General features: G+C 40.7%; 1 protein-coding gene across 4 annotated transcripts; it reads right to left on the bottom strand.

Moving 5' to 3' along the window:
* Positions 1–556: 556 nt before the first annotated feature.
* On the bottom strand, positions 557–15,201 carry PRPF18 (pre-mRNA processing factor 18). 4 transcript variants are annotated; one of them, XM_021531001.3, is made up of 11 exons: positions 15,127–15,201; positions 13,945–14,022; positions 13,786–13,812; positions 10,936–11,040; positions 9,572–9,685; positions 7,663–7,809; positions 5,905–5,973; positions 5,015–5,155; positions 4,493–4,564; positions 2,203–2,358; positions 557–1,182 (listed from the first exon to the last, which is right to left on the bottom strand). In XM_021531001.3, exons 1-11 carry the CDS (start codon positions 15,190–15,192, stop codon positions 1,102–1,104), a joined length of 1,056 nt encoding a protein of 351 aa, XP_021386676.1. In that variant the 5' UTR covers positions 15,193–15,201; the 3' UTR covers positions 557–1,101. The 4 variants fall into 4 exon arrangements, with proteins under 4 accessions (XP_021386676.1, XP_085424806.1, XP_021386677.1 ...); XM_085568680.1 differs by having other exon boundaries at positions 14,851–15,201; XM_021531002.3 differs by lacking the exon at positions 13,786–13,812.
* Between the last annotated feature and the right edge of the window lie 669 nt (positions 15,202–15,870).

The following is a 15,870-nucleotide window of genomic DNA, read 5'->3' on the forward strand; positions in this document are numbered from 1 at the left end:
CTTCAGAATCTAAGGGAGTCTGCAGAAAAACCTGAATTTCTCCAAGATACTCCTCATGCCCCAGTACCTCTCCCTGTGCCACAGGACACTGAGAACACCCAAGGGAGACAAGTCACTCCTTGAGAAGAGGGCTCCAGTTCCTGCTCCAAGCTGCCAGTTGAGGTGAGCACCCAGACAAACCCATTCAATGGAATTTCTTCAGGAAGTGGTTCTGCACAAAACTAACAAAGTTTCAATATTCCACTGTTTATGCAGAATAAGATACCATCATTCCCATGAGTTTTCTCACCATTCCCAGTCAGGATACACAATGGTAAAGATTTGTGGCTGCTAAAAATACTGTTCATGGTCATGGGAGGTCCCAATTTTCTCTGCAATGCCCAGCAGATCGAAAATTTTCTCCAGATGTATAAAGATGGAATTTGAAAGCCTCAAGAGCCGTAAGATTACTTCCCCCAAGCCCAGAAGGTTTATATTAAAAATGTCGTTACCAAAAAAAAAAAAAAAAAAAGCCAAATCAGATGCATTCAAGATCAAAAACTCTTTGCACTGAGGCTGAGAAATATATAAACCTTTTTTTTTTATTCCTGATAAATACCACATGAAAGATTAGCCAATAAAGTCTTTATATTTACAGAAATAACCAAGATTCAGATTCAACTGCTTCCCTCTAATCATCTCCTCACATCAGTCTCCAATGCAAAAGCAGCCAAAAATTTCCACATATGCTCCTTGCAGGGCTGAGACTCACCTAAAGCTCTAAAATATGGGAAACGGTTCAATCTGCACAGTTCCCTGAATAACAAACTGAAATAAAAACAGTTGTCATGTGAATTATCCCGTGGTCATTATCTTGGTCTTAAACTCTTCAAAACCCATCCCTCTGCTGTACATTGGATGTGTTCAGCAAAAAGCACAGATTTCAAAATAAACCTAAATAAATGGGGCTTGGAAAAAGGAAGCTGTAAAAAAACGTTTTTGCTTTTTTTTTGCAAAGCCCACCCCAAGTTCTTGTTGGTGTTCAGGCTCAAAGTCTGCCTCTTCCACCCTCTCTGGGTGTTGGAGACTGAAATGTGAGTCCACCCTGGCCCCTGCAGAGCCTCACAGCGCGTTGTACTCCACACATTTGGATGGGTCTGTTGGGAAGTGCTTCTGGCAAATGGTCATGAGTCTCTTCAGCCCCTAAGAATCAACAAAGCAAGGACAATTCTGTAATAAGGCTGCAGCTGTTGAACAAGTTTAATACAGTATTCTTAAGCTTAACAAGAAGAATTAAAAAGAAAAGGACTCTATTTTGAGGTTGGGATTTTTATTTTGGTAGTTATTCTGTTTAAAGTTTGAGGTTCTCTTCAATATTAGAGGAGTTTGTGTGGCATAATCAAAAAGGCTACAGCTTCAATCCCACCTGGTAAGATTCACAGTGAAGGATCACAGCAATTCTTTAATCTTTATCACCAAGGGAGCAAATGATATATCATAATTAAAGATATTTTCAAGAAAGCTGAATATTAAAATTCATTCTAAAGAGCAAAAAGTAATTTCAAAACAAGCTGCAGAGCCAAGGCAAGAATCAAACACTTCTCAGGAGAACTGTGGACATAGGACATCACAAATGGAAACTGAAGCAATTAAGGAGAAAGACAGAATGCAGATTTTTCAGTTCTTTCAAACCATCAATTGCAAAAAACCAACATGACAGGAGCCCTGTGATTACTTTCTTTCAAGTCACACAGAAAAGTCTGACAAAGAAAACCAACTGCTGTGGTGGAAGTGTAATTTTGCCATCTTAGAGTACAGTGTCACTGCTGAGTCATGTCCCTGTCAAATTCCTGAATTTATTAATTAATGCATTTATCAGTTGCAGAAGTAGTCAGAAGTACTGAATTTTACAGTATTAAATTCTGTGCATGTTTAAAGCACAAGTTAAGCAGTGAGAGGCCTCAGGAGAATCAAGCCTGTCTTCACAGCTGCTTTGGTGTTCATGCACCATCACAGCAGCTCAGAAAAACCCATTAGACTGTTCCTGGCCCAGCACTGAAGAGCCTTCAGGTCCAGGATGAGCTACTGTTAATTGGATGTTACGCTTGGCACAAACTAAACCTGTCCATTTCTGGGACCCTTTTACCACATCACCTGACACTGATGTTTCTCAAGGATCCCCCTACACAAGCAGACCCGTTGGATTGCCAAAGCTGACATTACCTGTATGTATTTCCTCTGAGTTTCGTCATTGAGCACGTGGGCCACGTGCTTGGAGAAAATCTTCTCGCGCCCCGTGCGCGCGTGGATGCCGACCATGGTGACGCCGATGGGCCAGGGAGCGTTGCCAATGGCCATCTGCAGGTAGGCATCGTTGGCCTGGAGAGGGAAGGGCAGCACTGAGCACCACAGCAACTGCACCACACAAAGCATTTTTGCTCTGCCAGGTGCAGTGAAACCCCCATTCCAGTCTCTCTGATCCGATGTCACAGCGTGGTATTAACCAACTGCACAACGCACCTTCCCACATGGAAGGACTATGGACTTTCCTTATGAAAAAAAATAACTGGATAAGGCAGTCTGGTTACCTTGACCAAAACTAAGGTTTACTGGGATTATGTTCAACTCAACCATCTCTGGTTAAATAAGGTTACATTTGCAACCATGCTTAAGGCCAGAGCAGTAGCAGGAGTAAATCAATCAGCAAGTTCCTCATCAAGAGCACAGGTCCTGTTTTAAAGCTGTAACAGAAAACATTCCTGGGGAAAAACAGGGATAAAACTCAAATGGAAGATTAACAGAAAGAAAGGCAGAAAGGAAGAGAAGTATAGAGCTTACAAAAACCCAACATAACAACTGAGAACCAGCAAGTGACAGACACAATTACAGAAAAAACGTGAAGGATGTGGAACAGGACATTCCTTCTCTATTAGAGAGCAGCAACAAAACTCACTGATAAAGAGTTCATTTATCACCTCCTATTCAGAAACTGGACAATAAGAAGCAGCAATCATGACCAGTGGGTGAAGATTCTTTCCAGGTAGCACTGAACAAACTGGGAGGTGAATAATGAACAAGGCAGGGGTGGCAGACAGAGCTAAAAGCAAGCCTGAAGAGAGGACAGAGCTTAGTCATCGCCTGCATGAGGCAGAATCTGAACAGTCTTAGTCAAATACCTATTTGCTGACTTAAATATACTTTTGTGATTAAATAGTATGTGAACATGCAATTAAAGACCCTTGCAGGAGTGTCACAAAAGGGTTAATTAAGGCTGAATGGACAACTTGCATTCTGGCACTTGTCTGATGTCAACACGTTGATTTCAAAATTAAAATCTTCCAAGCTTTTCAACTAACAAAGCAGCAAGAATTTGTGGCTAACAGTATTCACTAGGGTGCACAAAGCAAGCAGCAGGCAAAAAGAGACAGAAGACAAGAGTAGGCAAAAAGAGGCAATCCTCTTAGGAAGTAAAATTAAAAAGGATGGGAGTATCTGTAAAAGCATAAGCCTAATGTAAAAAAAGCAAAAACAAAACAAGAAAATATCCAAATGTGTACTCAAGTAATCCAAAATCTCTGTGAGGTTTACTTAAAGGCAAGCACCTCCAGGAGAAAGAAGCACTGCTGATTCACCCAGAGATACACCACATTCCTGCATGCTCATTAGTCTGAGACGGTATTGGAAAGGGAATTTCCACATAATGATGACAACCAAGAGAAAAAAATGCTTCAAAATAAAATCCCACTATCCTACATCCCACTGTTCCAAATGATTTGGATTACATTTGCCTTAGGCCATACAAAGTTTTTTTCAGCATCAAAAGCAAATTTGCTTGCTTACTTGACAAATTATGCCAAATCCTCACAAGAATAGTAAGAAATACCAGAAATTTGAAGGCAAAAGCTCAGTTTCCTCTACATATACAAGCTGCTTCAGCAAATGCTATTGGTATTTCAATTTCTGAAGGTGAATAAAACCTAATAGTGCCTTTGATCTTGTGTCCCAAAGTACTTCTGCCTCCTGCAGTGTGCAGACTTCATCCAAAAAATCTTCCCATTAACTTACTTCAACCTTACCAGGCCACTTAATATGAGTGTAGACAAAGAAAGGGACATTGCCTCATATTCAATAACTCAGTCTGCCTCAATTAATTCCTAATTAATTAATCATCAACAGCCTATTACTGTTCAATATTTTCACTTAACCTTAGAATATCAGATTTCCCCTTGAGGAATGCCTCTGCAACTTAACATACCCATCTCTGTGAAAAATTTTCTTCATGTTTACAAAACTGTGCAGTTTCATGAACCTCAAAAGATCTTCTGTCAGGCTGTGGATCAAACACTACTTAGAGCCTAACATTTCACATTCATTTTTCATTTTGTTGGGATAGATGTTGTATTTCCAGCTATGCATCTTCAAAATGAAAAAAAAAAATATGGGAATGCTGAAGCAATAAACTCCATCTTTTATAACCAGACAGCATGAACATGACGGAAAAGTACAGACGTACCTTCACGTATTCTCTTTGCAACATAAATTTAATAATATCTGTTATTGATTCTTTGATGTCTGCAGGAAGTGTCTACAGGAGAGAGGGGAAAGGAAAAAAAAGACATTTACTTCAGAACAGCAGCTCAGGAAAATCATCTTACTCAGCATTTATGCAAAGTTTAGCAACTACTCTTGCTTGAGGAGTTTCACAAAGGAAAACACGTTAAATATTCAGATGAAGGATCTGAAGAGCAGAGGTTAACCAGTTACACCTGGTAGCTGATGGCAAAGTGCAAAATGCAACCCCAATTTTCTGTCACGTTTGCAACCCAGGGAGCAGGTGCTGCTTTAAACAGCTGGAAAAGCAGTGGGTGGGCAGATTTCACTGATGAAGTCAGAACTGGGTGTCAGGAGCTCTAGATACAGAAACTGTGACCAACTCATGCTCTCTCCTTCAGCGAGGCTAGCAGTGGCCTGGAAAGGGCCCTGATGCTGGGTATTGGGAAAGCAAAGGCTGCAGTGGCATTAGGAGGGGACTCACCCTCTTGCGCAGCTTCCTGAAGAGCGGGCGCAGGTAGGACTCGGTCTGCTTCTGAGTGGCGCTGTTCAGCTTCCCCTGCACGCCCCGCTTCACGTAGTCCTCTCTGGCATTCAGCTCCTTGGCCCAAACTCCCAGCAGGAACTGCAGGGAGCAAGCACATCAGTGTCATGGTGCCATCTAGTGACTTCCCGGCACATCAGGCAGAGCAGAGGGCTAAGCAAGCAAGGCGATCTGAGTTTTTTTGAGAAATCTTGAGTTAAGAAAGTGAAACCTTTTTCAGAAGGATAGGTAAGGAGAGACAGGAACAACTCTCTTATCTTAAATGTGCACACGCAAATTACAGCTTCAACTCTTGCTGTGACTTTGCTTACCACAACAGTTACACAGGCAGTGGTTGACTGGGCTGAGAGGCAACACAGGTTTTTTGTCAGGAAACAAGGAAACAATTTCCTGCCATCCACTTGAACCTGTGGACTTCCTTTAAAACTCTCTAATTTCACTAACAGTATTAGGTGACATTCCAATTCAGCTTGCACTACTCCAAGGAAACTCCTCCAAAGGTTTTGATGCCACAGTACCACACAGAGGCAACTACAAACAACTGCCTCAAATATCACACGAAAATCAAAACCGTATTTATTTTGTCTGGAAAAGCAGGACCAGATTTTGAAGAATGCTGCTCTCCCAAGAACTCTTTCCCACATCTGGCACAAGTCACTGTTGTGACTAACAAAGGCTGTGGAGTGCCAAGCATTTCAAAAAAAACACATCTCGCACATAACATGTGAGATTTTCCTCACAAGCAGCTGAAACCTACCCTTCTACTCTTGAAATGCATCTGCATGGCAGTAATAATATGATACAACTACAGAATAATTAGAATTTGTTACCTTCAAGAACTTTGTTATGATGTCCATATCATAGTGATCATCACCCCGTCCTAAGGATTCTCCCAAAGCCTGGAAGGGAAAAAAGGGCCATTATTTCTACTTTGTCTAGTCTGCCAGCACCACCACAGCAGAGCATAATTCACTGCACCACAAACTGCAATAAATTCCACAAGAAATCCCAAACACTGGTCATGAAACAGCTACAAATGCTACTGAAATTCATTCATCTATTACAAACATTTACATCACAATGGCAATATGATTATTTCTGAAAAGTCAATGCAACAGTAATTCTTCAGTCATTAACTACTAAATTATTGGCATAATTAGCAGCTGTCTGACAGCATTGTATTAAGGGGAACTATGGGTGCACTGCATTTTTTGAGATCCCCAAAGCCATCAATTAACCTACTTATTTTGTTATGCTATTTCAATTCTCTGATATACTGGGGCTTTTTATCATTTAATTGCAACTGTGAATTTGAGGGAACAAAATTTTAAAAAAAACCCAAAACCAAGCAACAAACACAAAAAAAGCCCAGCTATATGCTCCAATACTCCACCATCCTGCCAAAACCTCAAAACTGTAATACTAACAGTGTAAGTTTTATAAACATTTTCCAGTAGGTATAGATCGATTTATAATTAATTTCCATTGCCCTCATGTTTCCAAAGTGAGTTTTATTTTAAAACATCTCCTAGATTTGGAGTCAAACTCAATGTAAGCCTTTATGCTCAAGGCAATACAGCTAAAGTAATATAAAATGAAGATGTGGTGTTTACAAACTTTTTCAAAAAAGATTGCTTGCATGGCTCAAACTAAGCCTGCCCTACTACCACAGAAAGGTGCTATTTTGATAGCTAACAGATCAATAAAATGCAGCTCCAATACAACTGCTGCTATCCACTCTGGCACTGCAGTTATTTTAAACCAGAACCCCTGGCAGCTTAACAAAAAACCCAGAGTATTTCTTAATAATAATGTATTCACTTCAGCTTTCAGTTATAAATCGTATTATTTCTTAAACACCCTTTTGGAAGGATGTTATGAAGATTAACTCTTGCAAAGAGTTTTGAAGATTAAGGGTAAAAGTCTTCAGCTCAAGTTAATGTGCTTTTCAAAATATTATCCTGAAATACCAGGTGCTGAATGCATTTCCTGGCACTCACTCTCTACTCACTCACACAAACACCACAGGGTTCTTTCAGAACAGAGCAGCCATTTGCACTCAAGGTTCTGGGACACATTATTTCTGCACTTATATTTCCTGTGGTCTGCCTACTTCTGATGCTCACTTTTTTTTGTCCTAGATGTTTTCATATCAGATGTTCTTTCTGTGTGTCTATTTTTCAGAGTCCTCCTTCCTTGCATAGGGAAAATTAATTAGTACTGACCTTATTACCCTCTCAACTATTCATTGGAAAGGCTTTGGCATTTATGACCAGGTAATGTATTGGAATTAAATTCTCTCCTTCTGAAATCTCGGAGAATGAATCTTTACTGTATCTGTCTTTGCAGGCAACACCTGACCCCTTTGGGACGAAGTGCTGTAAACAAAGACTACTTGAGTTTTCATTTGTCTCTTGTGGGCACCTACAGTGCAACTCCAGGCTTGGAAACCTAAATTTTCTCCTTATGAATACTTCAAAACATCTAAGTCAGCTGCTGAAAAGAAGACAACTTTGTCTAAACAATCCCGAAGCTTTCTCACAGCAACATGATATATCTAACATCCTTAATCATGACCTAGCCCATACTTCTAGTTCTTCAATAGTAGTGTTCTCTTCATGGACTTTCAGGTCATTTTGGGAGTCATCATCTCCTGCTTCTTGGCCACCCACAATTTCATTCAGATACTGCTGATCAATCTTATCCAAAGCAGCCTTCAGGTCATTTCTCAGGCCCTAGAAAACAGGGGAAAAAAATACTAGTTTATAAAATACCCTCAAGTAAATAAAAGCAGTTCAGTACTGTCACAGTGAGCATCTAACTTCTGTTTAAGGTGCAAATTTTGTAAAAACACATATAAGGGTTTAGTATTGTTAGAATTTAACTGAACTCCAAGAACATTTTTTGCTTCAGCACTTAACAAAAAGCAGATGCATGAACTTCTGAAACGTGCATACATATGAAAAATACTTTTTACAGTATCTTCACCAAAAACAAAAAAGGCTGGAGGATGGAATCAGCCTCTAGGATTTTCTTCATCTTCTCCAAGCAATGCACTGAACCACCCCAAAACAAATGAAAACCAGACCACAATCATCATCAGCTCTACAAGTCTTCACATCTGCCCTGAAAATAGTTGTAAATAAGTCTCATTCCTTCAGTGCCAGACATAATAACATTGTTTCCTTTTATTACAAATTACTTAAACATAGCAGAATGTTTTATTAGACTCACTGCTTAAAACCCTCCACTTTAGAAGAGGTGACTAAAAAAACCAAAATCAGTTTAAAACCATATATATATAAATTAAAAGGTTCTTTCAAATAGAACACAAAATTTGCCTTAACCACAGCTGAAGGATTTGCCTTCTCATCGTGAGACATAAAATATACAGCTCTATAAAGGAGTATGACATTTCTTACCCTCACATAAATTCAGCCACTCCACAGGGAATGGATATGCACAGTTACTTCCCCTCTTCCATCATCATACTCAGCTGTCTGGAGCATTTCTATTAATCATTTAGTTACTCTAAAAATGTCTGAACCACGAGGCTCATTGACTAAGCAACATGCAGAATCCCCCTAGACAGCAACAGGAGTGACTGAAACATGTAACAAAAATCCAGCACAACTCTATTTGTGGGCTCTCTATTTCCTAATCCTGCTCCTGTGATCGATGTCGCTGGAAGGGAAGCTTTCATTAGCAGAGCTTCTATTTCTAGATCTGTTTATCTTTATTTTTAAGACTTGGAGAGGAAAAAGCTTCCCTTTTATGGGCAGCCCCAGGAAAGACATTTAAAACAATTCAGTTTGGCACAAATTAGGGAAGAAAATGCAAATTGTCACTCTGTTAGTACAGCTGTAAATTTGCTTAACAGTGAATGGAAAAGAAGCCCTAACTGTATCTCCCCATTTAACTGATCATTCCTTAAGACAAAATGAATAAATTAATTAAATCTTCAAGTCAGTTTTTGAGCTAATGGCTACTTTAAAGGGAAAGGGGGAAAAATTATACTTCCATAACAAGTTATAGCTCTGTAATCTAGGGATTTGAAAAATCATTATATCCCAGAGAGAAAATATGCAGTTCTGCTCTTAGTTACCTGTGCCTTCTCAGGGGTGCACATAATCACAATACAGGATTATTGTAACAGTAAATGACTGTTCTCTGCTCATTAAAAAAGCAGGGGCAGAACAAGCTGGAATATTAATGCCACCTGAAGACCCTTTTTCCAAATGACAAGGGCCTGGTAGGTTTCTAGAGCAGAACTCTGTAACTTAATCATAATTGTGCTCAAAACACTGATATTTAACATAGTTTCTCAGAAAAAAAAAAGAAAAAAAAAAAAAAGAGACAAGAGCCCATATTCCCTTTGCTGTCTATCACTCCCTCCTCCTGAAAATTAACAGTTAGTAAAAAATTATTTTCAGTAACTTTTCTAGGGTTACTTATTCATTACCCCACCACAAATAAGTAACTAAGAGCCAGGCTTACCTTGTTCACTTCAGGTGCAAGAATTTCTATTTTTCTCAGACGTTGAAATGCATCATAATCTGTTTCTCCAAACAGCCTGATGGGCTCACCCCTCTCTCGTAACCTCCTGATAACCTGAAAAGAATCAAAGCACTCCCTGACTAATAAAGGAAGCAAAATAAAATCCAGAATGACAGATTTATTTACTTTGCTTAGAATAACAAGCTGAGCTGGACTGGAGAGGAAATGGCAATATTTTAAGCAGTAGAAAAATGTTCCAGACACTTTACAATCTAAATATAAAATTCCCACGGTATTTCAGTGAAAGGTCATTCTAAATATTACTCATCCAAATTTTGCATAAAATCTTAGGCTGTTTGATACAGCCAAACTTGTTCCTGTTCTGACTTGTTCAAACAAATATACAAAAAAATAATCCCTCTGGCAGAGCTTAAAGACCATTTTCAAAATCACAAAGGAACTTGACAATAATCTCACTCACCTATTTGTCTTGGCAATAAAAATATTAACTGGGCTGAAGGTTGTCCCAGCACATCTACGAGATGATCTGCTGAAAATCCCCATCATTAAGCATTTGGGAAATATGAGGTCCCAAAATCTAATGGGATAGTTACTTTAAAAGTAGATATAGCAGAAGTGAAAAAGCCGCCCTCAACTTGATTCAAACCTCAAACCATACACAAAACCAACAACCCCCATCACAAGCCCTGTAAAAACCTGAATATCCTGACCAATTAAGGGAAGGCGTGACATGCTTGGATGACCTCAGCTGTGAATTTCAATATTTCCAAGATTAAAGTGCATTCTGTACTTCTGAACTTCCTGCTTCTGCTCTGGGGTGTGGATCTGTTTGTGAACTTAAATCCACATAAGACATTTTTATCCTTAGAAAAAGCACAGAACATCCCAGCTGCTCTAGCTTTAGGACTGTTTCCTCTAGAGGCTAATGTGAACTTCCAAAACTTGATTTCTAAATTTGTGCTCAGACCAACAAGTTACAAAGAAAAGACGCTCAGGGAAAAATAAGTCTTGGAAAAAGTCAGCATGCCATCTTCAGTGCTATCCAATAATAATGCTGATATTCAGGGTATCTCTCTGAAAGAACTGCAAAATGTTACAAAACATCTGTGTAAATCCCTGTAACAGAGAGGTTCTACCCATCTCTACCTCCCTATGCATTCAATTGGACAGCAGAGCCCTGGTAAGCAAAGATGATCATTAACTGCTGACTGCAAAAATGGAAGCTTATTATTAAATAAAACTGCTATAAAAAGTACAGTTAACTAGATAAAACAGCCCTAACAAGAAATTCCATGTGTATTTGCTGTAAACTCAAGGAGTCAGTTTATGGTTTTTGACTTTACCTCCTGTCTGGAAAGAGTCATTGGTAACTTTTCCTCTGCTAGTTCAAGTTCCAGCACTGGATTTGATGTAGCCAGTGGTTTCTCCTCCTCTTCCTGCTGCTGTACCTACATTCAACAAACAAAGTTACTCATCTGCAATGGAAACAAGCTCAGATATTGATGAGAAATGATGGCAAGAACTCTGGAACACAGACTTTAGTATGACAATATAAATCTTTAGTTTCATAGTTTTATGGTCCATAATTGCATCTCACAAAACAATAAAAGTTCTTGATAGTATCAGTAATTAACTAACACTTCTGCAGGTTGCAGGAAGCACTCTCTCCAGCAAACAGAAAGGACAATTGCTGAAGTTTGGCTGTCACTTTAGCAGGCAGATGCCAGCACTGGTGCCAAAAATAGCAAATCCACCCTCTGCCTGTTGATTGCTGCCCCTGTTCCATCCCCCCTACTCATGCAAGACCATTTGCATCAATGTGTGATGAACCAGAAGGGGGAAATTATTCAAACAGAAAATACTCTGACAAACACAAATACTGTTCCCAGCCTGCTTCACTTCCTCATCCAGCTCCCCAGGACCAGCACATGCACAGACAGAAGGAAGGAAAACCCCAGAGCAGGGTGAGAGTGGAGCTGCTTTTTTCAGGTTCACTGTCAGTTACAGTGTTTATTGCCTAAAGCTTCAGCAAGCTGAGCACAGTTGGCAGTGATCCATAGTTTCTGTTGGGTTTTGAGAGGTAATACACCTCTCCAACCTTGTTTTAGGTATTGCACCTCACCTCTCTAACAACCTTGCCAGTTTCTTACGGGTAAAAAAAAAAAAAAAAAAAAAAAAAAAGAAAAACCAAAAAAGACACAACTCCTCATAGGAACAGGATATCTTTAACAACTCCTCTTAGTCTAAAAGAAGGTCCCTGAATCAAAGAGAGCATCCCTTCTTCATTATTCAGTATTTTAATAATGCAAAATAACTCTTTGATCAAAGTAACTCTGAGACAGCAGCCATGTAACTACAGCTCCCTGTATAAGCTCATATTCAACACTTCTGACAGCAGGAGCAGATTGCTGGTGGTAAATATTCCTATAATAAGGAAACCTCTTCAGTGCTCAGTCATATCTTGTTTATTCTTAATTTATTTCCTTTCTGTACTTGTTAAAAGGGAAACAATCCAATGAATGCTAGAGCAGCCTGCAGCATTCCCTGTGCATGGGCAGCCTTTATTTGGGTTGATCAATCTGAGGAAGAAATTTTTTTTTTTAATTTTTAATAGGCTTTTTATTCTTTCAGGACACAGTGCCAGCCTTGCTCAGGTGTCAGTGTGACTCCATGTGGTTGGCAGAAACCACCCCTGGGGCTTCAGCTACAAGATTCAGCAATTTCAGATGTACAAATCTACATTCAATGCTGTATTAGCAAACAGAAAAAATCAATCCTACAAATACAGATGTTTGGAATGAACAAGGGAAAGGCAATTATATCAATGTTTAACACATAAAGGGAGGGGTAAATAAAATTTCCATCAATGCAGGGAAGGAAGAATTGACAGAGGACAGAAAATATGGAAGAATGGTGTAAATTTTTTTTTAATATATTCCCAAAGAAGAAAGATACATACAAGTTTTAACTTACAAACATTCTTGAAATCATAAAGAGATAGCAGAACTGGAAGAAAATATTTGATCCATTCTGTCAGCTGGACTCCAAGTTATAAGCAGTATCTCTACCTCTGTTACTTTTGTTTCAGTGCTTTCTTCAAGCAAGTGAAATTATTCCAACTTATTAAATCTAAGCAAAGTAAAAAAGCACCTGCATTTAAAAGGAAATTAGTCTGTGTTCCATGTCTCATTAACAGAGTAAAGAACAAATGCAGAAATCTGGGAGGCTCTAAAAAGGTACTAAATTTAACAAAGTAACTTATTTTAAAACCATTGTCAGGGCTGCATTTCATGCCCAAACTGGTGTTGCAGCAGCACAGGTAACTCCAACCACATCAGGTTCTGAAGAATTCAAGTTAATGCTCCAAAGGCATCAGGCAGCCATTTGCACTTGGAAGAGCAGCTGGATTCACAGAGCTTTCCCATAACTTTATGCTGCGCATTCCGAGAATCATTTTGGCATTGATGTTCAAATATGCACAAACAGATCAAGGTTTCAGAATAAGTCACTAACTGGGTAAAGGTCACTGGAAAACAAAGCTCCTATTTGTGCCCTCTAACAGCAAACAAGATTATGAAACTGTCTTCCTCAGGGAATGCATCCTCCCTCCCTCCCAGACACCCCGTCAGGCAGGCAGGCAGGCACACACACACTTGTAAAAGACAACAACATTCTTTCCATTTCAGTAAACTCTTGCCCTGACACCATTACAAGGCAGATAAAGCCTTCCAGATCACCCATTTGTTGCAAAATGCACCCAAGGTTACCAATTGTTTCTCATATTTTGCCAGCAAGAACATAAATGCTGTTGTTGCACAGCTTCAGTGCTGGGTGGTTAACGGTCAAAATACAAATACAAATTTAGGAGAGTTGGCAGATCTTTTTAATGCACACCCACACTATACTGATTTCTTTTGCACATTTTGTCAATGAAGATCAGATAAAATTATCCAAATGTATCCATTTTTCTCAGTAAGGGGAGGAAGGTGGCTATATCAGATCCAGTGTTCATGCCTAACAGCACAATTTATAAGAAAGGAAGACAAGCTTTGATCCCGAGCCACTTCATGCTTTCCACAAATAAAAACAAACAAACAAAAAAGAAACAAAAACCAAACCATAACACCAACTTAAGTTAACTGTACGTCATGCATATTTTTTCCTGCATTGAAAATGGTTTTGGAAAGTCATACCTCTCCAGGTGGCTTCTCATTTACAGGCTAATGTATAACATTAACAGATTGAACAAAGAACAACAATTATCATTAACAACATTGATATTGTTGATTTAAAAAAAAAAAATGCAGACTTCAAAATAAACACACCAAGTCCTGGAAGAACAATTTCCATACCTTGTAGCCACATCTCTGGAAGTAGGCCTCCTCCTCCTTTTTAGCTAGCTCACTGCGTTTGAAATACTTCTTATTTCCCTAAAAGAGAGGAGAGCTGTTACCAGTTCACAGTTTTGCATGGTTGAGCAAAAATGGCCCAAACTTTCTTCCTTGGCTTGGTGAATCCAGCTATGTCCTTTCCCAGAGATGCCTAGTTGGAAGCACCTCTGAAATCAGCAATATAGAGTTACTTTGCAGGACATAGATATAAGCAGAGTTAAAAATACAATGTGCTTGCCAGCACTTCAGAAAACCCAAGTTTTCTGTCACGTAAGGCCTTGGTGGTCTCTGGTGTAAAGCTTGACTTCAGATGTGCACAACCAGGCCCAGGCTGTTTAGATAAACCATACTAAACACATCATTTGACATTAAATCAAGAGGGTGGGAGAGATCACCTTTATACACAGTATTTTATAAGCTTGCTTGGAGGAGCTTTGTAAAAATATGCCTGGAAAGATATTCCAGACACACAACAGCTGGAAAATGTAGCCACCCCAAAGCATTTCCTTGATTAGTACAAACTACAACTTCTTCCTTCACGCTTTGCTTGACGTACAACAGCCTCTGACTGCAGCTCCCTCCTTCAGCCTGATGCCAAAATGCAAAATTAGACACCCCTGAAAGGGGCTCTGCTGTACTGTGGGGTTTTTGGGCACACACACCCTGCCCGGGTATGGGGTTTTTAGGCACACACACCCTGCCCGGGTATGGGGTTTTTAGGCACACACACCCTGCCAGAGCATGGGGTTTTTAGACACACACACCCTGCCCGGGTATGGGGTTTTTGGGCGCACACACACAGCTCACACCCTGCAGGGGAAGGACAGAACGCGGCCGTGGGGAGGAAACAAACCACACTCTGCTCACCAAAGTTCGCACTGACTTTTCTCGTCTCTCGGTGCCAGAAACAAACGAAACCAGCCCCAAGAGCCCATGGAGCACAGCGAGGCTGAAGCCAGGCTGCGCCTGCGCCCCCAGACCCCTCCGGGCTCCAGCCCGATCCCGGCCTGGCTCATCCCGGCCTTGGGAACCCGGCCCTGGGCCGCTCCGCGCCCCCTTCCCCGGCCCATCCCGGGCCGCTCCCGCCTCACCCCCGGGCCCACAGCCCGGGCAGCTCCTGGTGTCCATGCCGGCCGCCCTCACCCCCAGCAGCTCCTTCTCCTCCAGCTGCTGGCGCTTCCTGCTGATCTCCCGCTTCAGGATGTCCATGGCGGCCTCGGGAAGCAGCGCAGGAAAACAACGCCGTCACTTCCGGGGAGGCCGCGCCGCCGCGCCGCGCCCCCTGGCGGCTGGGAGGACCGCGTCGGGCCCGTCGGCCGGGTGACGGGAGATGGGTCCGGGATGTGCCAGGGCACGGACTGGATAGCGGGAAAATTCCCTCAGTGTCTGTGTGATCTCACACTGTTCTTGGAAGCAGATTACTTAAAGTGATACACAGACAGTATAACGACAGTAATTATGAGACACAGCCAAAATACAGCTGCTTTGTATCAAGGAATGTGGCAAAAGAGGTGAAATAAATTATTTTTACATGGGTCTTTCCTGGTTTTACAAAAGGGTGCTTGACAGGTTCTTTAAAGAGAGTCTGCGTGCAATTTATTCAGCTGTCTTTTCTGTTTAGCTTGAAAAATCTTTGGGGAAAAGTCTCTCTGACTGTGTTTGTACAGTGCCTCATGCAATGGGCCTTGGTTGCAGATGACAGCTAATATCAGATAAATCATGGCCAGGTAAAAATTCTTCTTCAAAAGTTCTATCAAGCACTGGGACAGGCTGTCCAGGGAAGTGGTGGAGTCACCATCCTGGCAGGCATTTAAAAGATGTGTAGATATGGGACGTGGAGATGTGGTTATTGGTGGACTTAGCAGGGTTAATGATTAGATTTGATGT

The sequence above is a fragment of the Lonchura striata genome, chromosome 1A (genome assembly GCF_050655825.1).
Source record: "Lonchura striata isolate lonStrDom1 chromosome 1A, ASM5065582v1, whole genome shotgun sequence".
In the NCBI taxonomy this organism is placed as follows: Eukaryota; Metazoa; Chordata; class Aves; order Passeriformes; family Estrildidae; genus Lonchura; species Lonchura striata.